Consider the following 25,817-nt stretch of genomic DNA (forward strand, 5'->3'; position numbering starts at 1 on the left):
ATATATATATATATACAGCGGAACCTTGGATTACGAGCATAATCCGTTCCAGGAGAATGCTCGTAATCCAAAGTACTCGCATATCAAAGCGAGTTTCCCCATTGAAGTCAATGGAAACTAAAATAATTTGTTCCGCATTGACTTCAGTAGCATGCAATACCGCATTTGGCCATTGGTGTGGGGGGGGGCGCTGGAGAGCCTCAGAAACAGCCGGAAAGGCCTGAGGACAGCTCGGCTGACCTCTGTAAACTTCGGAAAGGCTTGGGAACGGAGTATTTCCGTGTCTTTCTGAGCATTTCCGAACGGCTCCGATCGGCCTCCCCCCCACCTCAGGCCAAACGCAGTACTGCACACCGCTTTGGCCTGAATCCTGCTCATTTTGCGAGATAACACTTGCAAACCAAGTTACGATTTTAAAAAATACAGTGCTCGTATTGCGAAACGCTCGTTAACCACGTTAAAAGCAATCCGAGGTTCCACTGTGTGTATATATATATATATATATATATATATATATATATATATATAGTTGTACTACAATTACCTTATAGTTTGCTTGGAATTATTACAGATATACATAATTATATAAAACATAAAACATAATTGCTACTGTCACACAGGTGCGTAGTGGTGGTGGGGTGTCAAGAAATCAGCCAATAGCTAAACTTTGCCATGTTCTACATTACTGATTGGTCCTCTTGGCATTCTCATCATCCCCCTCGAACTCCAACTCGCATATGAAAATCGGATGCCAGAAAGTTTGGGGGTCTGCGTCTCTCCTATCAGTCAGAAGATTTGGTGCATTTTTCAACACCCATCTGCCTTCTGTATTTGCTTGTGAGCTCACCCAATTGCACCATATGGCCACACAGCCAACACATGGATTTTGCACATTTTCAGAGAAAGAAAGTAACATTGGCTGCATTTATCATTCAGACAATTTTACATTCTCCAGTGCAACTTTAACCACTTCAGTCCCGGAAGGTTTCACCCCCTTCGTGACCAGGTAACTTTTTGCGATACAGCACTGCGTTAATTTAATTGACAATTGCGCAGTTGTGCGACGTTGTACCCAAAATAAAATGGATGACCTTTTTTTTTACCACAAATAGAGCTTTCTTTTGGTGGTATTTGATCACCTCTGCGGTTTTTATTTTTTGTGCTATGAACAAAAAAAGACTGACAATTTTGAAAAAAAACACAATGGGGGTTATTTACTAGAAGGGTTTGTCTCTTCCTTCCAATCAGCTCTCAGACCTCTCCTCGCTGAGCTCTGCAGAGTGTAACTTCAGCTCTCTGTCCCCTTTTTTGTGACAGCTCAGACAAAGTTTATAAATTCTGGGCTTTGAACAGCTGAAAGATAGATTTAGGCCTCGTACACACGACCGAGTTTCTCGGAAAAAAACAGTAAGAAACTTGTTGGGATTTTTTTTTTTGCTGAGGAAACCGGTCGTGTGTACATTTTTCGACAAGGAAACTGTGGAGGATCCCGTCGAGCCAAAAAGAGAGAACGTCTTCTTTTTCCTTGACGGGAATGGAGAAACTTGCCTTGTCGAGTTCCTTGACAGCCTAACAAGGAACTCGACGAGCAAAACGATGTGTTTCGCCCGTCGAGTTCCTCGGTCGTGTGTACGAGGCCATAGAGCTTACATACACTAATTAATAGTCCCCTTAAGGCAGGACCCAGACACCATAGAGAGGCAAGTGCAGCCTCACAGGGATGAATACTTGGGTAACATAGCCACTTAGTTTAATGGACAGAAGGGTGAAAAAATAAGATTTTACAGGGTCTAACTTTTTAACTGGAGTTCCTCTTTAAATGCAGCAAGTGTTCATTAAGTTCCTCCAACTCACACATTTTGTTTTCGCAGGTCCTCTTTTATTTTGACATAGTTTTTACCACCATTTTCACCATAGAGATAGCCCTGAAGGTAACCCAGCCTGGGACCGTCTCTACATCCTCATCATCTGTTCTCTCCTACGCTAACACACTCACGCTGCTTCCTTACTTGTCCACACATCTATTAACCACCTTCTGCTCTGTCTTTCAGATCCTAGGGAACGCCGACTATGTGTTCACTAGCATTTTCACATTAGAAATCATCCTGAAGGTAAAAATTACATCAGCCGGTTCACTGCTAAAGGAGACCTGCACTGTGAAAAATTATGGCAGCCACTGTGACCAACCACCTTCTGGAAATGTAATTGCCTGGCTGGCTGAGAAATGATTCTGGAGAGCAAGCATGCAGCTAAGGAAGCCACAAAACCTGCATTTCTGTTCAGGGTTAAGACTCCAAAAGTACTGAAATCAAAGAATTAACTCGACAGCCAGGCAGCTAGCATTCTCAGAAGGGGAAGCCAGCAACTGAGCATGTGCAGGGCAGGGTGAGACAGTGTATTACTGGGTTTTAAACATTATAGACACGTATTTTTAATGTTTTACATAGCTATATCTGCAGAAGGGGCCAGTCTGAAGTGATCTAGTTGGATTTAATTTTCTAACTAAAGTTCCACTTTAATGGTTTCCCAACAAAGTAAGGCATGCCATGAGTCATAACTGTCAAAAACAAACACAGAAAACAAAAATAATCCTTACAGGGGTTCTAATTCTCCTCTATTTCATCTAATTTAAAAGGCCTAATTCCTATGTATAATTATGTAGATGGAGGAATCCATCTGTGTTCAATACACATGATCTGCTTCCAATTTAGTAATATAGCACAATGACTTTATGGTTCCTGTCACCTCAGTGCACACCAGCTCAGACCCATGCTAGTTTCTTGCCTTAAATACAATGGCTAGGTGATCTATCCTGTAATTGTTTTTTTTTCAGTAGTTACTTAAAGTGGACCAAGTCATTTTTTCAACTTTTCATCTATTAAATCTTCTGCCCTTGTTGTTTTACCTTTGAATAGTAAAAGATTTTTTTTCTGCCAGTAAATATCTTATACAGCCCACTTCCTGTTTCTTGTCTGGTCATTAGCCTGGGCTTATGACAACATGCACAGCTCTCTCTCTCTCTCATTCTGGTGATAGTTTGCCAGAAAGGGAGGGGGTGAGTCATAAAAGGGCCAATGAAAGCTGCAGGGCTGCAGAGCTAGAGGTGTGCCTGTGTAAATCCAAGAAGTGAACAGGTAGCAGCTTCAGCTGCCCACAGTTAAAATGGCTGCAGCCAGACTTAGTAGAGGGAGATTTCTGCAGCATATTTGGCAAGTACAGAATCAGAGTAGATATAAAATAATATACAAAGTGGTTGGAGGGAAGCTTCAGAATGGCAAAGATGTTTTTATTACAAATTATGTGAGCAGACTGCAGTTCCTCTTTAACATAATGCAGACACTAGTATAGGGTGCATTTACAGATCTAAAGATGCAGAGAAGAAGCATTTAAGTATTCCTAAACCACGTAGGAGAGCTTATCAGGAAGGCATATTTGCATGTTCTCTTTTGCATGTTCTCTCCATGCTTTGTCTCTTGTAATGTGACATCACAATGACCACGCCGTGTCTCACTGGTGCCTTGTGTTTCAGATGACGGCTTATGGTGCATTCTTGCACAAGGGCTCCTTCTGCAGGAATTACTTCAACATCTTGGACCTGCTGGTGGTCAGCGTTTCACTCATCTCCTTTGGCATACAGTGAGTATTCTCCTGGAGGTTACACCTCCACTGATCTTCTATTCAGTCGTTCATTCTTCCTTCTCCCGTCCAGGTCCAGTGCCATCAATGTGGTGAAGATTTTGAGGGTCCTCAGAGTTTTGCGACCACTCAGAGCCATCAACAGAGCCAAAGGGCTCAAGGTAAGCGATGAGGACCTCCGCAGCTTTTTACAGCAGATGGACCAGTGTAGGACAATTTATAGACCCAATCACACACTCTACACATACAAGCACACATATTACATAAACACGCATGCATGCACACAAGCACATGCACTACACATATACTTAATGCGGGGGGGAAGGGGGGGTTTAACTCCTCCCAATTCTATCTATTAAATAGGGACCCCTGTAACTATAGGTCTCCCACTTTGGAGAGATTTCCTCGTTTTCTGTTGTGTTTCCCGAACAAGAAAATACGGTAATTCCCCCCCCAAAGGGAATGCAGACCGCAAACAAAAAGTGACAAAGATTGTAACTATTCTCTACTCCAGCATTTTTTAACTGGAGTGCTGTAGCACCCTGGATTGCCGATAAGTTTCCACTGGGGTGCCGCAGCTAAAAGGACACGACCGCTTTCCTCGGCAAAAAAGCTCTCCCACCAAGTTTCTTGATAGATTCTGTCGAGTTTCTCGGTCGTGTGTACGAGGCCTGAGAGGGTATCTGCTGCTTCAGAGTTTTCATGGCAAAAACATGCACTTCCAGCCAGTAAAGTGTGTCTTTGCACTGTCCTCTATTATCAGTTGGTGATCATACACAGGGACAATATGGTTAGTTTCACCTATTTTAATCATAAAAGTGTAATGCAAAAGCCCACTGGAGACTCTTAAAGATCCTTTTTTTTAGCTTTGTTGGTAAAGTGTGATATTCTGGGATGTATAAAGTGTCTGTTTCTTGGATAAACATTTAACACTTTATTTTTATGTCTGTGTTCAGCATGTGGTCCAGTGCGTATTCGTTGCTATTCGCACCATTGGAAATATTGTCATCGTCACCACTCTACTACAGTTTATGTTTGCCTGCATTGGAGTACAGCTGTTCAAGGTAAGGTCAGAACACACACAAGCAGGCACACATACACACAAGCCAAATCACATACAAACATAGAAAGCAGGTGTGTAGGTGCTACAAAGTTCCCACATAACAGCTTTGCCCGGTGCTCAGACCTCGACGTTGCTGACACCTCCAACATACCAGAATAAGGAAAGGGATGGTAGGCAGTCAAGATGACATGCAAAAATAGTATTCCTTTATTGTAAAAACAGCATAAGCATTTCGGAAGTTAGTCTTTAGTCATGGCCATGTGTAAGACTAACGTCTGAAACGCGTAGGAAGTTTTTACAGCATTGTACATGTCTTAATATATACACACACACACACACTACACATACAGACAATCACAAACAAATACACACCTGCACACATTACATATACACACTACATACTACACATGCACACACATATGTAAACAAATTACATATACACACAAACACACACTACACACACACACACACACACACACTATGCATTCACACGACCAGACACATGCCCACAAGTACATAGACGTACTACACATACCCAAGCAGCCATACACATGCACAAACAGATATACATAGACACTCCACACATGCACACAGATACGTGTGTTGGATTGTGCTTTTTGTAGTTCGTTTTTCTTTTTTATTTCCTAAGGGCAAGTTGTACAGCTGCACAGACAGCTCGAAGATTACAGAAGCCGAGTGCAGGTACGTGCGTTGTGTAACAATGTGTGTTATGTTATTACAAATCCACAACATCTGCTGTTCTCAATGAGTAAACAGAAGGGTCGATTTACTGTAATTGTTTTACCACAGCCCTGAAGAGACACTGTTCTAAAGGAATATATACAAGGCAACCTTTAAGTTAACCTGGTCATTTTAAACTTTTAAAATGAAAAAAAAGTAATATTTGAGTGCAGGCCTTGCAGGGTGCCTGTGATTGCCTTAGCAAAAAGTCTCTCCTGTGCACCCGATAGACCTCATAGTGATAGATCTGTTGTTGTTGTTGTTGCATACATTTGATATACGTTTATATTGTGTCCTGCAGGGGGAGGTTCATCAGCTACAAAGATGGCGATGTGTCACAGCCAATGGTTCAGGACCGGAACTGGGAAAACAGCAAGTTTGACTTTGATAACGTCCTGGCGGCAATGATGGCACTTTTCACCGTCTCCACCTTTGAAGGCTGGCCGGAGTGAGTCTTTGGGATGAGGAGAGCTGTATGGATTTGGAGATGGAGCTTTCAGGAACAACTTTAGCTTTAAGGGAATGTGTCACAAAGTTTGATCCCAGTGTGTGAAGCTTCAGATAGAAGCTATCTTTCTCTGACTCCTGCACCACCCAGTGCTTCTGCAGTGAAGCTAAATATTACCGGTGCACTTTTACCTCATGCCGCGTACACACGACCATTTTTCACTACGAGAAAACTGCCATTTTTTATATTGGTCGTGTGTAGGCTCCCTAGCAGTTTTCTCGACTGAAAAACTGCCGGCAAAAAAATTTAACCCAGCTGTCTTTTTTCTCGTCGTGTTTCCCGTCAGTCTTTTTCTTGTTGCGAAAAACGATCGTGTGTATGCTTTTCCGAGGGGAAGAAAACGCGCATTCTCAGAATCAAGTATGCAGCCCAAAGGGTGGCGCCATTTGAAAGGAATTTCCCCTTTATAGTCCCGTCGTACGTCACCGCTCTTTGGTCGGACGTATTTTTGCATGAACATGTGTATGCAAGTCAGGCTGTAGAGGAATCACATGGGGAAAAACTTTGGGTTTTTTTCCTACCAAGAAAAATGGTCGTGTGTACGAGGCATCAGACTTCTCTCACAGGTCTTCTGCTCTGAGTCAGATTTCCTTTTAAAGACCTTCTTTAGCTAATTCCTTTTTTATTTTTCAAAGAATTAGAGCCACTGTCTGGTTTTAATTGCCTTTTTTGGTCCCATATAGAGAGTTTTCCCCCTTTTTCCAGCTCCAGTGACACCCAGTGTGACAAGATGTGACATGTGATCTGATATTCTCCAGCAGTGACACAAATGAAAATATTAGCAATATATTTTAGTAGTGGTAGTTATTTTAGACGTGGGTTAGATCATCTGCCATATTCTGATTTCTGCTAGTATTCCTGTAAGTGTAAGGTACATTCCCCTTACTTACTATGTGATCACTGAGACAGGAAGTGAGATTTCCTCAATTACAACTATTCCCAATCTTATGTCCCTGTGTATAATTTGTACTTATATACTATATGTACTTGGGGAGAGGCATAATTGTTAATTATATATTCAAGCTCTACTACCTGCTTAGTAGTGTAGCTTAGTTACTAAACACCTCAGCTCTGAATGGTTCACTGCACTCAATGCAGTTACTTAGTAACCTATCCTGTAATTGATTTTTATCCTGTGTATATAGGAGGTAGAACAGGGTGTCAGTGGCACAGGAAGTAAGGGGAAACCTAACTGATGGTAACAAAAAAGCCTGACATAAAAAAAATATATAATCTGATATATATATATATATATATATATATATATATATAAAAATATCTATCTATATATAGATAGATATAGTAGTATTGGTAACAGTCTTTCTGCAACCAAAGTCTTTTAAGGATCTATAGAATGATGTATTTCACACGTAATATGACTATTTGATTGATGTGCACTGACATATTATTAGCTTGTGTGTGGGAAGTGCTTTTTTGACAAGCATTAATATAAATAGTCAATTATCTTTTTAAAAAAAGGTATTTTTTTATTATATTTAATTTATTATAGTTATTACATATCCCGAAACAGGGTCTAATGACTTCCCACGTAATACCATTGTTTAATTGGAATTCATTGCAGCTTTCTATTTTATTTTTTGGGCCCTGCCAAATTAAATTCCAGTGGAAGAAAAAAAAAAATCAGCAGATGGGTTTTGCGTCGTCTCAAGATTTTTGGCACAGGCGCAGATAACCAATTAGGTTGATCCGTCCAATAAACATCTGTTTCAATTAAAGACAAGACTGCGTCAGAGTCTGCTAAATGGTTCATCCTAAGTGACGTTTTTTTTTTTTCATCTATAAGTATTTTTTTAAAGGCCAGTAGACATAAAAATTAGAAATGTAAAGTGTATCTAAACCCAGAAACAAAAATATTATATATTGCAGCTTACCCGTCCGATGCGCATTTGTTTTCTTTTTCAGCAGGCTTTTTTTCCCTTTTTGTTTACCTGTTGATCCTGTCAGTAACATGCTTTCTATCCTAAGGTGACAATGCTTACTCGCTGTACTCTATCTATGGAGGTGTAGCGCTGTCACCCTAGGCTGCTCCTAAAGTATTAGTTCAGCCCAAAACTAAAGTCTCTAAGGCCCCTTTCACACTGAGGCGCTTTGCAGGCGATATAACGGAAAAAAAGGGCCTGCAAAGCGCCCTGGAAGAGCCGCTGCTGTCTCTCCAGTGTGAAAGCCCCAAAGGGGTTTCACACTAGAGCGGTGCGCTAGCAGGATGTTAAAAAAAGTCCTGCGGCTATACTGCCCGGCAAATCGCTGCTGCAGCGGCGCTTTGCAGGTAGTTTTAACCCTTTCTCGGCTGCTAGCGGGCGGGGTAAAAAGTGCCCCGCTAGTGGGCAAATAGCGCTGCAAAATTGACGGTACCGCCCGCTAAAAATATTGCCGTTTTGCCACTGACGCAGCCACCACCCCAGTGTGAAAGGGACCTAAATCAAAAATCGCTATATATACCTTTTTTGAAGCCGTTCTGGTCCCACACTGAGCTGTCAGCAGCGGCTTCTCTGTGTAGGCGGGTGCAGAAGAGGCAGCCCACAACCGAAGCCCCATAGTAACACTATGGGTGATGTCATTTCCCAGCCATTGTTGGGTGTCTACTGCACAGAGCTTCCTTCGCTGGAGACCGGACTGGAGCGGCTTCAGAAAATATAGATTGTGGCTGCAATATTTTGAGATTTTAATTTTAGACCGAACTTCCACTTTATTACTAAGCAGGAGGCGGAGCTATGATAACAACCGTCTCATGTCTTTTCCTTCACTCCAGGCTGCTATACAGAGCCATTGACTCTCACACAGAGGATATTGGCCCCGTCTACAACCACCGTGTGGAGATCTCAATCTTCTTCATCATCTACATCATCATTATCGCCTTCTTCATGATGAACATCTTCGTTGGTTTCGTCATTGTGACCTTCCAGGAGCAAGGAGAGCAGGAATACAAGAACTGTGAGCTTGACAAGAACCAGGTAAGGGGATGGGCACTGACCCTGATAGAAAGTGCAGTTGAAGTTGACTTTAATGACCTTTAGTAGCCTGAATACAGAGTGGGGCTGAGGGGTAGATAGAAGAGGTGCAAAAAAGTGCAAGACCTGCAATCTATGCTGCTGAAGTACTGAACAGCTTATGATTGGGGGGAAGGGGCACACTCTGGCCTTTTTTTGCCTTGGGATCTAAAAGATTTTGCTCTGGCACTGACTGCATATTAGAAGACATTTGAAATAATGCTTCTCACATAAGGGAATGCAGTCCATGGCAGTCTGTCCCAACTGCACCTGTTTGCTTTTTTGTATTAAAAAGTCAAAACTTTTTTATGTTTGTTTTGGTTGGAGCGTGGAAGAGTTAGAAACTCTGCCAGGTTTTGATTGCTATCTGTGTGACTGTTAGGGAAATTTACCCTCTCTAACTGAAATGTGATGAGATAATGCTAAATTTTGAATTGTCACCAGAGCAGGAATAGAGGGGAAATCTTCCAATGGCAATACTTTCTACAGAGACAGCTAATGCCTAGAACACACATTCAGAAAAACGGCTGAAAAATACCACTTTCGAAGCAAACGTACGATAATCTAATAATCTGTACTAATAATCTGATTAGTACATATTAGGACAAACACACAAAAAAAAAATTCATATGATACCAGAACGAACAATTTTCATTTAATCGGTACAGTATTTGTCTGAAAAAAATCAGAAGACCAAGACCACGCATGCTCAGAAACAAAAGAATACATTACATTACAATACAACGCATTACATCACTTCCAAAGTTGTATTCTGTCATAGAGGAATTTTCGTAATTTTCTTTAGCCTCTTAATTTTCTATATGAGACTAGTATGCAAAAAAAAGGACATCCGACATTCTCATTTTAAGAGGGCATTTCCCCTGACTTTGGAGAGATTAACGCTCACTTCCTGTTTTCTCTACAGGACAGGAAGTGAAGGAAAATCCTCCTTGCGGAACACAGATAGGGCTTTTACACACAGGGTGAGCCTGTTCAAAGTAATTACCGGCCTATTTCCGCCTAGACAGCCCAGGTGCAGTATACGGCGTACAGAGGTATGCAGAAAATAGTTTTCTATTTTGTTTTAATAGGCCTTTAGTCCTGTTTCACACCTATGCAGGTTGCAGTTTGCATATTACAGGTGCATTTTTCAATACACGCTTTTGATCCATTGAAGTCTATGGAACCAAAAAGCAGAAAAAAGTCCCTGTTCCTTTCCATAAAAGGCATAGATGTGAACGTGAACCATAAGAAACCATGTTAAATGGACTGTAGTGTGTTTCTGCAAAACTGAAAACGTGTGAACCAGGCCTTAGGTGTGAACCAGGCCTTACTCTGTACTCATGTTTATGTTCGCACCACAATATATACTGGTACAGCAGCACACAGCCTGTACACTACACCTGGGCTGCAATTATGTTGAATGATCTCAGCCGCCTGTGTGCAAAAGCCCATAGCAAAAAAACTCCCTCATAACTCCCTACACTATTAAACAAATTAAGTTTTGGCTTTAGATCTTTAGCTGAACTCCAGGTAAGTAGCTAGTACATATACATGAACAGCCTTAGGGCTCTTTCACGCGGGCGGCCCGTTCAGGTCCCCCTGCCAGTTTTTTAGGCGGACCTGAACAGGCGCTCCGTGCTCATCTATGGAGCCGCGGATGTCAGCGGTGACATGCCCGCTGACATCCGACCCGCTCCGATCCGCCAAAGTGTGACGGAGGAAAAACCTACTTTTCCATCTGTCTGGCGGATCGGATCGGGTGAACACGGACAGACGGTCCGTGTTCATCCGATCCCCCCATAGGGGAGAGCGGAGAAAAGACAGGGCGGTACCACCCTGTCATCCGCTGGCTCAGCGGGGATCAACGGAGCGATCCGCCCCATGTGAAAGGGGCCTTACTTAGCAAATTATTTGTTATTGCACTTAACCAGTCTTGTGATCTGACCAGAGAGCACAGCCATGCTGCAGTTGAGCAGTATAGATTAGTCCAGGACACTTCCCCAGCCTGCTGATTGGACAAATAAGAAGCAGCACACTGATGAGTCACCCCCCCCCCCCCCCCCAGTGCTCTCCCCTCCTGTAAGCATATTCACAGTGGTAGACTGATAGTACTGTGCACTGCCACAGGGACTGACTGGCTGCTGTTTATCCTCCCTTCACCAATAGGTCTGCTCTGTAGGTGATTACAAAAAGGTGATGTAAAACAAATTCAGATAATCATACTAACTGTGTGCACTAAATACAGTTTTTTTTTTCAACTGGAATTCCAGCCAAAATATTAGTTGTTGGCTTTGGATTGGATAGGAATGGATTAGAACCCTTTTTAGAGTTTTATGATTGGTTGGAGTTCCACTTTAAAAAATAAGTACATTTAGAATAGGTATTTATACATACTGTGCTTTTTTTGCAACTTGGCATTTATCGCTTTACATGTAAACTCTTTGTATACAACATGGTTATGAAATTACTGTGCTTTTTGTTTTTTAATAAATAAAATCCAGCAAATCTGCCACAATCTAGATAGTAGAGGTAAATAGTGGCGCTGGCACCTATTGATCCAGTAAAAAAAACAGTGATGAAAACGTGCAAATGTCATTAATCAAATTGCAATGAAATAAGTCCACAATGAACAGATGAAAGATATCCACTCCACACCACGTGTCACCGCTCCCCACAAACGATGTACACTCACCAACATTAATTGCCTCTGAAAGACCAAGCAGTCCTTGCATGGTACATAGTTTAAGTTTATTGACATTTTACGAAATATGTTGTCTCTGCTTAATTTGTGATCCTAACATTGGAAACTGTATACCTGTATACAGTACATTTGTTACTATCAATAAAATCTTTAATGAAAAAAAAACAATAATTGCCTCACACTCTCAGGTTTGGCAATCAGGCATGTTACTCCTCAGGGTTGTGGGAAATCCCAACTTCTCCAATCTCATGGGGTGATGAAAGACTCTCGTATATAAGATAAAAAGAATACTCCAATAGTGCAAATAACGTCTGATAAATTTATTACAAAAACATAAAATAAATCCACAGGTAATTGCACTCACATGTAATAAAACTATAACTCGCATTGGGTGCAGAGTATCAAACATATCATGACTGCGGCCGTCCCAAGGCAACAGTTCTGTGTCTCACCCCACCAATGTCGATCTCCTAACCAGACAACATGGCGCTGCCATGATTGATCTGAAATGACAGGTGCTCTTTAAATGTAAGGACTTATTCTTTCTGGTAGTTAGAATCTTTAATATTTGCAAACAAAATAAAAGTTTCCTATTTAGAATAATAAGCTGTCAGGTTAGTAAAACAGCGATATCAGAACCGCTTCAATCATACAGTTTCTAGTGTACATAGATTTGCAAAACAATGGGCTAAAAGGAATATTCCTGAACTTTGTTTTTATCTCATGGTTACTGTGAAATTGTGTGAATGCATCAATACAGTGCATGTCATCTCAGCTTGCAGAGCTTGGATTCATTGAATGAATTTACCAAACATTTTAATATTGCAGAATATACAGCCTCATTCTACATAACTAAGCTCCATTTTATGCTGAATAAACTAAATTATTAAGGTATCTTAAATAGAAAACGATTTTTACTCCAAAAGCATTTTATTAAAATAAATGTAATACATTTTTTTTTATTTAACCTCCCTGGCGGTATGATTCTTTCTGAAAAAACATGCTGAAAGCGGTACAATTATTTGCAAGGAAATTTGGCGTTTTATACTGTAGGCCTGTGATTTTTAGGAATAACTCACTTAAATCTGACCAAACAAGAATCTAATAGGCATCCCGGGTATGACATTTTTTTAAAAACAACATTTTAAATTATAATATAATAAATAATTATAAATAATTATAGCAAGTAATAATATAATTAAAATAAAAATTATTCAATAATGTAATCAACTCAAAATCACTGAAATTTGCTCAGTTGCAGAATTGTCGCTGTCATTATTTTTTTTTTTTTTTATGACGAATTTCCCCGTAATTTCGCTATCGCACAATTCTGCAATTTATTATCGCTGTTTTCTAGCTGCTCTAAAACCATTTTTGACATAAAAAGACACTTTTGGTTGCTATGGACAATCTACAGTTTTCAGGCAGAAAAAAAGGTTTTTATTATATAAAATGACATGTAGGACACTGGGCAGACCACTAGGGACAAGGGGGGGGTGTTTTTTTTACATACAGTACTGTAATCTATAAGATTACAGTATACTGTATGTATTGTGTTTGTTTACTTTTTTGAATTTGGCGCCGATCTCCGCTCCCGTGCGTCGTAACGTCGCAGGGAACGGAGATCGGCGGCACAGGAGGACGCTGTGTGAAACGAGCGAGGTCCCGCTCGCTCACACAGCGCGGTGACATCGCTGGATCCAGGACAAGGTAAGCCAGCGCACGCTGCAGGCTCTGCATATCTACCCCGAGCGTGACTCGGGGTTACCGATTTTGGTAGAAAAAATCAACCCCGAGTCACGCTCGGGGATACCGCCAGGGGGGTTAAATAATTTTTTTTTTATTTAAATAAAAATAAAAAATTCACTGTTATGCTGTTCCAATTGTGGACCTATTTACATTGGACTTTGATTACCGACATTTTCACCTTTCCATCACTGTCTTTTTTTTTAGTGCATCAATAGGTGCCAGTGCCACTATTTACCTCTACTATCTAGATTGTGGTAGATTTGCTGACTTTTATTCCATATTAATTAAAAGTGGCAGCTTTAGTAGATGTTAATTTAGTCTTGGCGCAGTGGTAGGGTCATTTGAGTAGTGAGGTTAGCTTCAGATCCTGTTGAGTAGACCAATAAATAAATTCAAAGAAATGTATTTGCTGTTTTTTCACCTGTTTGAAGTTAAGCTTTTAGCTTTTAAATATCAGAATATTTTATGGCTCCCGATGGTCTTGAATAATATTCTAACTGATAGATTTCCCCTGTCTGTTCCTGCAGCGACAGTGTGTGGAGTACGCCTTGAAGGCCCGGCCCTTGCGCAGGTACATCCCTAAGAATCAGTACCAATACAAAGTGTGGTACGTTGTCAACTCTACCTATTTTGAGTACCTCATGTTCGTGCTGATCCTCCTCAACACCATCTGCCTGGCCATGCAGGTAAGTTCAACCCTTGACCGTCCCTGAAAAAAAGGTGAGGGCCTTTATTCCATATGCCTGGGGTTTACTGGACTCTTGAAACTACCAGACCACAAAAACAAAAAAACAACAGGTTAAACAACGAACACAGCTACAGTATGCTGAAAAAAAGAAAAGGACATGTTGCATTTTTGTGCACAGCTTTTTTTTCAACACACTGTAATGCGTCACAGTACTATGCAGTGCTTAGTAAAACCATAACTTAAAAATAAAAATAAATATGCAAAAAAATCCACAGTAACGTGTGCACAAAATACCAGGGCATGGGCATTACGTGCAATCTAACACATGAGCGTTGGTGTGAAGCCCTTAAGGTACTCTCAAACTAAAAAAAAATCTTTATTATGCTTTCCTTTTACTGTATGGTGAAATCTTGACAAAATTTAATTGCAGCAAAAAATCCTAATTTCATTGATCCTTAGCCCTAGGTGAAATGCACCATCCAGACAAAAGCAGAATATAAAATAGGGTATAAACAGGTATAGTGATGAACCTTCCGTAGGTCCACGTCATGAAGGTCTGACTGTAAATCTCAGAGTAGTGTGGGAGCATGGCACTGACCGTGACTAAAACCTTTTTTGTCTTTTATGATTAGCACTATGGGCAGAGCTGTTCCTTCAAGGAAGCCATGAACATCCTCAATATGCTGTTCACCGGCTTGTTTACAGTGGAGATGATCCTGAAACTCATTGCTTTTAAGCCAAAGGTAGGTACTAAATGGCTGTGGGCATCTGCAATTTGGGGATTCAGTTTTTTTATATTTCTTTATAATGCCAGCTTTGCTTTTCTGAGGGGGCTTTATGTACAAGACATTTCCTTACTAAAGAGGACCTGTCAAGATGGTAATTATCAATCACAGCTGAAGGTTCCATCCAGTGGCAAAGGCAGCTGGTGCCCTATTCATTAAAGATGCACTAGTTAAAGGGCATGTTACTGTCCATGATCTTGCAGCAATGTGTTCTGCCCTGGAATTAGCAGGACTTCCAGGTATTGGGCAGCAGATGCCTCTGGTGCTGTGGAAGCCTTGGTTGTGTCTGTCTTGACAAATGTCTATCCAGCAACCCAAACACAGTCCGGAATGTATTTAGGATATGCTGTTTTTTTCTTTGCTTAAAATCCCATAAATGTATTAACCCTTCAGCAATTTCCCTGAGATTTTATACTCCCCTCTAGCACCACTTATTTCGAGACATATTTAATAACAGCTGGTAAAGGTAGAACTGGTTTCAGATAGAACCCTTTTCAAGTTTTCATTGCTGCAGAGATTTCCCCTCACTTCCTGTCCCCTGTGACAGCTGTTCAGAAGTGAGGGAAAATGTTCCTAATGAGGATGTACAGTACATAGCAAATAAAGCCTGCCAGGGATTCTACTCTTCCCCATCAAAAAAAGGAGTATTATTGTGTTTCTGTGTTGGAGAGATTTCCCCCCCACATTCTATCCTGTTGGTACAAAAGGAAGTGGGGGTAAATTTCCAAAATCTGGACATAAACAGTAAGGGCCATTCACATTTGTCCATTCCTGTACTTTAAGTTAGGGCTTGTTCACACCAGCAGTATTGCCTAATGCAAGAACAATACAATTTTATGTCCTATGGTTTCAGTTCACACCATCATACTGCATTGGTATGCACTGAAAAAAGTAGGAATGTGTTTCATAAGAAAAAAAAAAAAGCAATTAAACAATGCATTGCAGCACACGTTCACAACGCACACAAGGGTGTGCATTCAGTGCACACACTGACAAGCACTTTGTGAGTCCTTGACACATGCTTGTTAACTTTTATTGTGTCACACGTTATTGGTTGTGGTGTGCTGCAATATATGTCAGTGCTGCTTTGCCTTAGTGCGCTGGGGTGCTATTTAACATGAATGGCTCTACAATGTGCTAACACATGTAATGTGTGCTGTGTTACTATCTTAAATGAATGTGTGCAAAAGTGTGTTTCGGCCCTAATAAAAGCCTGCCAGGGGTTCCCCAACCTTCTATAAAATTATATATTTTTTTGTGTTCTGTGCCTCTGTTGAGGAGATTTCCCTACTCCCCCTCCCAATGGCATAATGGGAAGCAAGCATAATTTCCCCGGTATTAAAACCTAAAAGAGGTCCAATCCCTCCGTCAGTTCCAATTTGCTGATCCTTTTGAGTATTAACGATAACAATTACAATTACTAGCCTGTAATTTGGGTAATATTTAAAGATATTTCTCTAATGTTCAAAGCTGAACTCCAGGCACAAAATTGCTCATTTATATATATTTATTCCTCCATAGCAACAAAGGATATAAATCCACTTTGTGTGCATCAAATTCTTTTTCAAACACAGATATTATCTTTTAAGAGCATCAGTGACCCCATCACTGTGCTTTACATAGCTTGTGCAGAGAGCAGAGCTTTAGAAGGGACCCAGCAGGCCCCACCCATTTTAGGCTGTCTGCAGAAAACTAGGAGAGGGGGCGGAGACAAGACCAGTCACCCTGCACAAAGAGAGACCAGCAGTGACCGGTCTTTATTACAGAAAGCTCCTGCAGAGAGATAAAGTTTCATACTGGATTAACGCACATATCTGGAAGAAATATACAAAGTACACCAAGATTCAAGTAAGAATGCACATCACTCTTGTATTTAGACAGTATTTGCTTATCCAGGAGTTCAGCTTTATCATAAATTTTCAAATGACCTGTCCACCCAAAACTGATATTTTATTCACAGATGGATATTTAGAGACGAGGAGGCCTATTTATAACGGCTTGCTAAAGAAAACCTTCCCACTGCACATCTAGGCATTTTATAAAAGACCCCTTAATCATCTCCTAAGTTCTTATAACTCTTATGAGTTCTCAGCTCAGCTGTGCCACAGAGTCTCATTTGACATGTTGCATTCCCTGAAATGTAAACTTAAAAGAGAAATCTAGAAGGGAGAGTGAGACTGCATCAGGCCTCATACACAAGACCGGTCGTGTGTACATTTTTCGACGAGGAAACTGTCGAGGAACTCGACGAGCCAAAAAGAGAGCATGTTCTCTCTTTCCTCGACGGGGATGGAGAAAATTGGCTTGTCGAGTTCCTCGACAGCCTAACAAGGAACTCGACGAGCAAAACGATGTGTTTCGCCCGTCGAGTTCCTCGGTCGTGTGTACGAGGCTTCATAATTGTAAGTTTATTGGGTCGACTTGGGAAATCTTACATATAATAAATGGAAGGCTACGCTGCATCAGCCTGTAAATAAAATGGAAGCTTTGGGTGGACTCATTTTTTTAGCAGCTCTCTCGGAAATAATTGCAGTTTTGTTCACTTCGTATACAAGGTTTGGAAGAATTGTGTCTGTCCAGTGCTGTGAGCTTATAGAGTGGAACTTTGCAAAATAAAAAAATACCAATATGATGCAGTCTGTCATTAGTATTAAAGTGGAAATTCAATCAGAAAATGAAGCCCTGCTAGATAACTTAAGGCTGACCCCTTTTGCATGTATATCTATGTAAAACATTAAAAATAGGTGTCCATACTGTTTAAAATCTAGTAATACACTGTCCCACCCTGCTCTGCACATGCTCAGATTATCTCCCATTTTAGGCATTTTTAGGCCCTGCTGAGTTTGTAGAGGCCGATCTGCTGACAGCCTTAAAGCGTAATTAAACCCTATTATCCTTTACAGCCAAGGAAGCTGCTTCAGTTTGATCTGCAACTGCCATGGTTCTGCACATGTGACCAGTTATGACACCAGACAATTGACAGTTAGGCTGGGTTCACACTGTGTGCAGACCCGGCTCATAGCAGGGTTTCTGGTGCCACCATCTCCACGTTTAAGCCTGGGTTCACACTATTTCGAACATATAGGTGGATTCAAAAAGACTTAGGCCGGCGTATCAGTAGATACGCCGGCCTAAGTCTGAATGTGCGCCGACGTAACCAGATACGCTTAAATTAGGCTCAGATACGAGCGGCGTAAGTGTCTTACACCGTCGTATCCTAAAGTGTAATTTTTAGGCTGACCGCTAAGTGGTGCTTCCATTGCGGTCGGCCTAGAATATGTAAATGAGTAGTTACGCCGATTCACGAACGTACGCTTGCCCGACGCAGTAAAGATACGCCGTTTACATAAAGCATTTTCAGGCCTAAAGTTATTCCATCAAATAGCTGGAATAGTAATGTTAAGTATGGCCGTCGTTCCTGCGTCGAAATTTGAAAATGTTAAGTTGTTTGCGTAAGTCGTCCGTGAATAGGGCTGGACGTAAATTACATCCACGTCGAAACCAATAGGACCGTGTGGCGTACTTTGCAGCAATGCACACTGGGATATGTACACGGACGGCGCATGCGCCGTTCCTAAAATACGTCAATCACGTCAGGTCACCCTCCATTAACATAAAACACGCCCCCTCAGCCGAATTTGAATTAGGCGCGCTTACGTCGGCCCGTTTTACGCTACCCCGCCGTAACTTAGCAGGCAAGTACTTTGTGAATCACGTACTTGCCTCGCTAACTTACGGCGGCGTAGTGTAAACACGATACACTACGCCGCCGCAAAGTTAAGGCGGTCTTTCTGAATCCACCTAATAGACATCGCATGGGATTTGCACCGCATTGCTGTGCAGATCACATGCAATGTCTATGCAATGCAAATTCAGCCATACAGTTTGTGTGGCTGAACTCACATTGTATTCGCACAAAAATGCTGCAGGAACCTTTTTTTTTCGATCACTGGAATCAGATCGAATGGGGGTTCACACCCATGCAATCTGATTCCTGTCCGAATTTACAGTTCGCACTGCAAACCTATCTGGGGGTGTCATTAACTTTGTATTGACACCAGCAGCGGTACGCAGAGGGCAGTGTGAACTGCCTGTGAGGCAGATGCGATGCGGGAACTGGCACTGGGCTTCGCGGCCGCCCCAGAGATGTGTGAACCAGCTCCATTGCAATCCGGTCACAGTCTCCTGTCAAGCAAATTGGATGCGGTAAACTTGCAACCAATTTGCATAAGTGTGAGCCCAGCCTTAGACAGTTTGGTTAAGGACACAATGTAACAGTTAGCAATCCCGGCATTCCAGGAAAGTAACTGTTTTTTGAAACTGATAACTTGATGGATTTAGTTCCGCTTTATGATTTACTGCTGTTCAGTGGCTCTGGGCTTCAGCAAAATGACAGCTTCCAGCAAGAAGGAAACATGCTGTAGGCCACAGCACACACTAATTTTGGTAGCATAATTTTTAATGTGAAATATATGTTCCTTGCTGAAGAACATTATTTTAAACAAGTTCCACTTTAACACAGCAGATCTTGTTTTCCAGTAACACAATTTCATAACCTGCTGATCCTGGTGGAAAATCTGTTATCTTTCCCACCTCCTGTAACAGAGTGACAATACTGTTTGTAGTGAAATTGAAGCTAAAGCTGGGTATACACCTCAAGTTTTTTTTGTTTTAAGCAGTGGAAAATAAAGGGGTCTACTGGCTGGATCAACAGTTAGTAAAACTATGTTATAGTGGGGACGCAGCAAAGCCTTTTTAGAAAAAAGGTATTCACACGTCTCATCCTATCACATATCAAGAAAAATAAAAGGATTATTCCTTTATAAGATGATAGTGAGCGAAGCCATAAAAATCATTGCTTTATGCCCTATAAGCCAGATGCACATACAAAACCACTGGTGTATAGTGCAATTATAGCCTAATATCATAGCGTCCCCTCTCCAGGGACTGATGTGGTAATACTAGTGAGAGACTGTGCCTTATATGTCATTTTTCATTTTGTACAGAGTTCCACTTTAATGACATTCTGGGACTCATAGGTGCACACCATTGATAATGCAAGCCATTGGTTCATTGTAAAGATTGGATCAGCAGGAAGAAGATAGAATTCCACCTGTTCAGCTCTGATACAGGTGCACAAACAGGACTACAGCTACCAGAATTAGTAGACTTTTGAAATTATATTAGCATATCAAGGCTCCTATGAGATTTTAGTGAATGGGTTTACATCTACTTGAAGGAATTTAATCTGGACTAAAAATAGTGGGCCAGATCCACAAAAGGGATACGACGGCGTATCTGCTGATACGCCGTCGTATCCCTGTTTCTATCTATGCGACTGATCCACAGAATCAGTTACGCATAGATAGGCAGAAGATCTGACAGGTGTAATAGTTTTACACTGTCGGATCTTAGGATGCAGTACCGCGGCCGCCGCTGGGGGCATTTCTCGTCGTAATCCAGCGTCGGGTATGCAAATTAGCACTTACGGAGATCCACAAAGCTTTTTCCCTTCGTTAAGTCGCCGTAAGTGTTAGTTTGCCGTCGCAAAATTAGGGCTGCTTTTACAAAGTGTAAACTTAGTACACCATGTAAAAGTATACCCTTCTTTCCCGCGTCGCTGTCAAATTTTTTTTCACAAAACTCGGCGCAACGTAACGTAACGCAAAGCACGTCGGGAAAATAGCATCGGGAGCATGCGCAGTACGTCCGGCGTGGGAGCGCGCCTAATTTAAATGGGACTCCCCCCATTTGAATTGGCCCACCTTGCGCCAGACGGATTTAGGATACACCGCCACAAATTTCAAGGTAAGTGCTTTGTGGATCGGGCACTTTGCCCCGAAAATTTGCGGCGGTGTAACCTAAATAGGTTACGTTCCGCTGCGCCGCCTGGCTGTGGATCTGGCCCAGTGTTTTTTTTATATTTGCCTAAAGTTTAGTATGACGTCACCATTGGGACACGTATGAAGTTTTCTAATCCAAATTATCCTTGCAGCAATGCATTCTGGTCCCTCTAGTCCTGTTTATCCCACACTGTCTGTACCCTGGGACTTTTACCTCTCTCTCTCAACGGTGTGAAATTTGTACATGATCCTCATATATTTCCACCTAGGAACCTTAGTGACCCCATCTAGCAGTCATCCATTACTGGGGTCACACAATCTGTCATGTTTCAGAAGTGTGTGTAAACTTCCGCCTTAAACTTAAAATCTGGTGAAGGCCATGTTAAAAATATAATGCAGGACAAGTATGATCTACAAAGGCAAATAATTCCAACAAATCTGAATTCACCTTTACCAGTGTTTTTACAAACCACTAATTTGATCACTCTAACTATGCCTTTGTTAGGTAAGTCTGCCAAAATGCACTAATATGCTGTGCATACTTGAACAAAATTTCAAGAAGCTCCTGGGTGCCCAAAATGTTTTCATTTGTTGCAAGGGTTTAGTTCTACTTTATAAGTATATTGTACTGTAAACAACTGAACTTCATCATTTGGAGGGAGGTCCACATATTTTTTGGAAATATTGTGTATATAAATACTCAATATTGTTTCCCAATCATGGCTCAATGCTTTTAAAATTTCATTGTAAAACACAACATTTCAAAAATTCACACATTCCGATGTATGACGTTTGATGGTTGTTCATTTGATGTTTATTGTGGGCAAAAGTTTTGTCCCACTCTAATTTCCACCCAATAATGTCCCCTAAAGCCTCTCCTTGACATCATCTTGTGTGTATAAACTGTAAGATCACCAAGAAAATTCACACAATATAATCATTCAAAACAGACAACCCTTGTAAATTAAGTCTATTTAAAGCTGACCTAACTATCCGAAGAAACTTTCACTCGTAGCGATTTCACAGCTCATATTGATTGCTAAAGAATGTGAGAAATATGAGAGCACCAAAGAGTCCAGTAAGGCCCCTTTCACACGATCGGACCGTTCGGGTCCACCTTTCAGTTTTGACGGCAGACCTGAACGCCGCTCCATGCAGTCCTATGAAGCGTCGGATGTCAGCGAAGACATGTTTGCTGACATCCGACCCAAACCTGCCAAAATCGGACGGATGGCGATACGTCCCCATCTGTCCATGGCAGATCGGATCGGGTGAGATCTGATAAAAATGGACATTTTTTAAAGTGCACGTTGCACATGTAGTTTGCACTTGTAGTGCAAAGTGGATTTGCCTTCCGTAAATAACCCCCATTGTCTTACTTTTGATTTTAAGTTTAAGGCGGTGTCGCATTGACTGGGAGCCCTATGCAACTTCCAGCATTGCCCCTCCATAAAACGAAAAGGACCTATGGTAGAAGATTTAAAATGACATTGTAAGAGTACTTTAAACTGAGTATCCATTTTAGCATACTGTGTGTTTATGTTATTTGCAGTACAATGTTTCTGTTGTGTTACAATCTAGGAGACAAAAACTGTGAGAGCAGATCTAAGGCCTGGTTCACACCTATGCATTTTTTAGTACATTTTCAGTTTTGCAGGTTGCACACTACACTCCATATAACATGGTTTCCTATGGATGTAGTTCACATCTGTGCATTTTATGGAAAGGTCAGGGACTTTTTTCTGGTTTTTGGTTCCATAGATTTCAATGGATCAAAAACAAAATGCACCTGGAAAATGCAATCTGTAACCTGCATAGGCGTGAAACTCATGTGATAAGCTCACATGTGGCTATGATGCCCCCCGCAGGGATCAGTATTTGTACCTTTGATATTGCTGAGCTCCAGTTGGTTAGATTTGGATACAAGGAGGCAATACAGTCCAAGCTGAACTATGTGCTATTGTAGGGAGCTCCAGATGCTGTACCCTATAGGGGGGGTTTCAGTGAATAGTTTTACTTGTATCTTGTGGAGTTTTTTTGCAGGTTGGTCTTGTTTTTAGCTCTGGGTGCCTTTCGCTGGACCAGCTACCTCTCCCCCCTGTGCTGCCACTAACAATTTTGCTCCTTTTTTTAGGCTCTGACAAGTTCTTCTTCTGCTCTAACCTCCATTCTGTTTCCCAAATATAGTACACCAGGACACACTGACCTCTTTTATCCCCCTCCTAATACACAGACATCAGGACACACTGACCTCTCCTCTCCTAATACACAGACATCAGGACACACTGACCTCTCCTCCTCCTAATACACAGACATCAGGACACACTGACCTCTCTTCTCCTAATACACAGACATCAGGACACACTGACCTCTCCTCCTCCTAATACACAGACATCAGGACACACTGACCTCTCCTCCTCCTAATACACAGACATCAGGACACACTGACCTCTCTTCTCCTAATACACAGACATCAGGACACACTGACCTCTCTTCTCCTAATACACAGACATCAGGACACACTGACCTCTCTTCTCCTAATACACAGACATCAGGACACACTGACCTCTCCTCTCCTCCTAATACACAGACATCAGCATACACTGACCTCTCCTCTCCTAATACACAGACATCAGGACACACTGATCTCTCCTCTCCTCCTAATACACAGACATCAGGACACACTGACCTCTCCTCCTCCTAATACACAGACATCAGGACACACTGACCTCTCCTCTCCTCCTAATACACAGACATCAGGATACACTGATCTCTCCTCTCCTAATACACAGACATCAGGACACACTGACCTCTCCTCTCCTAATACACATACATCAGGACACACTGACCTCTCCTCCTCCTAATACACAGACATCAGGACACACTGACCTCTCTTCTCCTAATACACAGACATCAGGACACACTGACCTCTCTTCTCCTAATACACAGACATCAGGACACACTGACCTCTCCTCCTCCTAATACACAGACATCAGGACACACTGACCTCTCTTCTCCTAATACACAGACATCAGGACACACTGACCTCTCCTCTCCTCCTAATACACAGACATCAGGACACACTGACCTCTCCTCTCCTCTCCTAATACACAGACATCAGGACACAGTGACCTCTCCTCTCCTAATACACAGACATCAGGATACACTGACCTCTCCTCTCCTCCTAATACACAGACATCAGGACACACTGACCTCTCCTCTCCTCCTAATACACAGACATCAGGACACACTGACCTCTCCTCTCCTCCTAATACACAGACATCAGGATACACTGACCTCTCCTCTCCTCCTAATACACAGACATCAGGATACACTGACCTCTCCTCTCCTCCTAATACACAGACATCAGGATACACTGACCTCTCCTCTCCTCTCCTCATCCTAATACACAGACATCAGGACACACTGACCTCTCCTCTCCTCCTAATACACAGACATCAGGGCACACTGACCTCTCCTCTCCTCCTCCTAATACACAGATATCAGGACACACTGACCTCTCCTCTCCTCCTAATACACAGACATCAGGGCACACTGACCTCTCCTCTCCTCCTAATACACAGACACCAGGGCACACTGACCTCTCCTCTCCTCCTAATACACAGACACCAGGGCACACTGACCTCTCCTCCTCCTAATACACAGACATCAGGACACACTGACCTCTCCTCTCCTCCTAATACACAGACATCAGGGCACACTGACCTCTCCTCCTCCTAATACACAGACATCAGGACACACTGACCTCTCCTCTCCTCCTAATACACAGACATCAGGGCACACTGACCTCTCCTCTCCTCCTCCTAATACACAGACATCAGCATACACTGACCTCTCCTCTCCTCCTAATACACAGACATCAGGACACACTGACCTCTCCTCTCCTCCTCCTAATACACAGATATCAGGACACACTGCCCTCTCCTCTCCTCCTAATACACAGACATCAGGACACACTGACCTCTCCTCTCATCTCCTCCTAAAACAGACTTAAAAAAGTAGAACTATAGGCAAAACTTTTTTTACATTGTATATAGAGCAAGGGACCCCTGTCAGTTTTTTTTTTGTGCTGTCTGTGTCTCATTGCGTAGATTTCCCTTCACTTCCGGCCCCATAGACAAACAGGAAGTGAGAGGAAATCTCTGCAAGTTAAGGGAATTCCTTGGGAATCCTCAGGTCACCAGAACTAGATTTCCCCCTATTATATACTTTTCTGGGGACAACCCAACATTTGGGATTTTCTATTACTTTCAATGATATTGGTAAACATGACAAATAGAGAGGGTAAATCTCCCTAATGGGGGCACAGGCAGTGATAAAAACTGACAGGTGTTCTAATCCCTCCTCACTCTATACAAAACTAAAAATGTTTTTCCTTTAGTTATTTAAGAGTCTGGCATTTGTGACTGCTCTATCGTAGGAATCAGATCTCTTCCTGGTTCTTGTCCTTCCTTGACTTGGGGTGGGAGGGCCAAAGCATAAGAGACGTGTGATCCCAGTCACACTATACATATACATAAACCTAGAAAGAAAGGTGCACAAAATAGGGGCCCACAGTGCACTTCCGACACCAAAGAGTATGATCAACTGGTTCTAAGCCCCAATGAATGGGTAATAGATGTAGACAAAGATAAAAACCTAATATTGGCACAACAAAGGATAAAGTTATATGCAGAGCAGCTGTTTAAGTATAAGATGAGGAAAAATCATCAAATAAAATAGTATAAAAAATACACCAATATTTAAAAAACAATAAAGGATCTATTGGTGAACAGCGCCAATGTTGGATAAGTGTCCAGCTTCACATCAAATACATAAATAAAATGATGACGTGGCAGAAATAGTCCTAAAGTGGTAAGTGCTTCTAGGATTAAGTGGGTAGTGCACCCTCCACCAACTCCAAATCTTCACCAACAGTGGCACTCGACCCCTTTGGGGTTCTCACTCACCAGAAGGATGAATAAAAGAAGCCTTGAAAACAAATTCTTTTTCACTCAGAACTTCGTCACCACCTCAGAAAGCAGCAGGGGTTAATTCCCAATGTTGATTAATTCCCAATGTTGGTTCATCT

General features: G+C 41.8%; 1 protein-coding gene across 4 annotated transcripts in view; it reads left to right on the forward strand.

The window, feature by feature from the left end:
* The window catches only part of CACNA1C (calcium voltage-gated channel subunit alpha1 C), a 535,824-nt gene that overhangs the window by 401,414 nt on the left and 108,593 nt on the right, over positions 1 to 25,817 (forward strand). For all 4 annotated transcript variants that reach the window (XM_040345319.1, XM_040345321.1, XM_040345318.1 and 1 more), the window contains exons 21-29: positions 2,052 to 2,111; positions 3,530 to 3,636; positions 3,710 to 3,797; positions 4,593 to 4,700; positions 5,349 to 5,401; positions 5,742 to 5,888; positions 8,719 to 8,920; positions 13,937 to 14,095; positions 14,730 to 14,840. In XM_040345319.1, the coding sequence (XP_040201253.1) occupies positions 2,052 to 2,111; positions 3,530 to 3,636; positions 3,710 to 3,797; positions 4,593 to 4,700; positions 5,349 to 5,401; positions 5,742 to 5,888; positions 8,719 to 8,920; positions 13,937 to 14,095; positions 14,730 to 14,840 (1,035 nt within the window). The remainder of the gene's footprint in view (positions 1 to 2,051; positions 2,112 to 3,529; positions 3,637 to 3,709; positions 3,798 to 4,592; positions 4,701 to 5,348; positions 5,402 to 5,741; positions 5,889 to 8,718; positions 8,921 to 13,936; positions 14,096 to 14,729; positions 14,841 to 25,817) is intronic.

This window comes from Rana temporaria, chromosome 3, assembly GCF_905171775.1.
Source record: "Rana temporaria chromosome 3, aRanTem1.1, whole genome shotgun sequence".
Classification (NCBI taxonomy): Eukaryota; Metazoa; Chordata; class Amphibia; order Anura; family Ranidae; genus Rana; species Rana temporaria.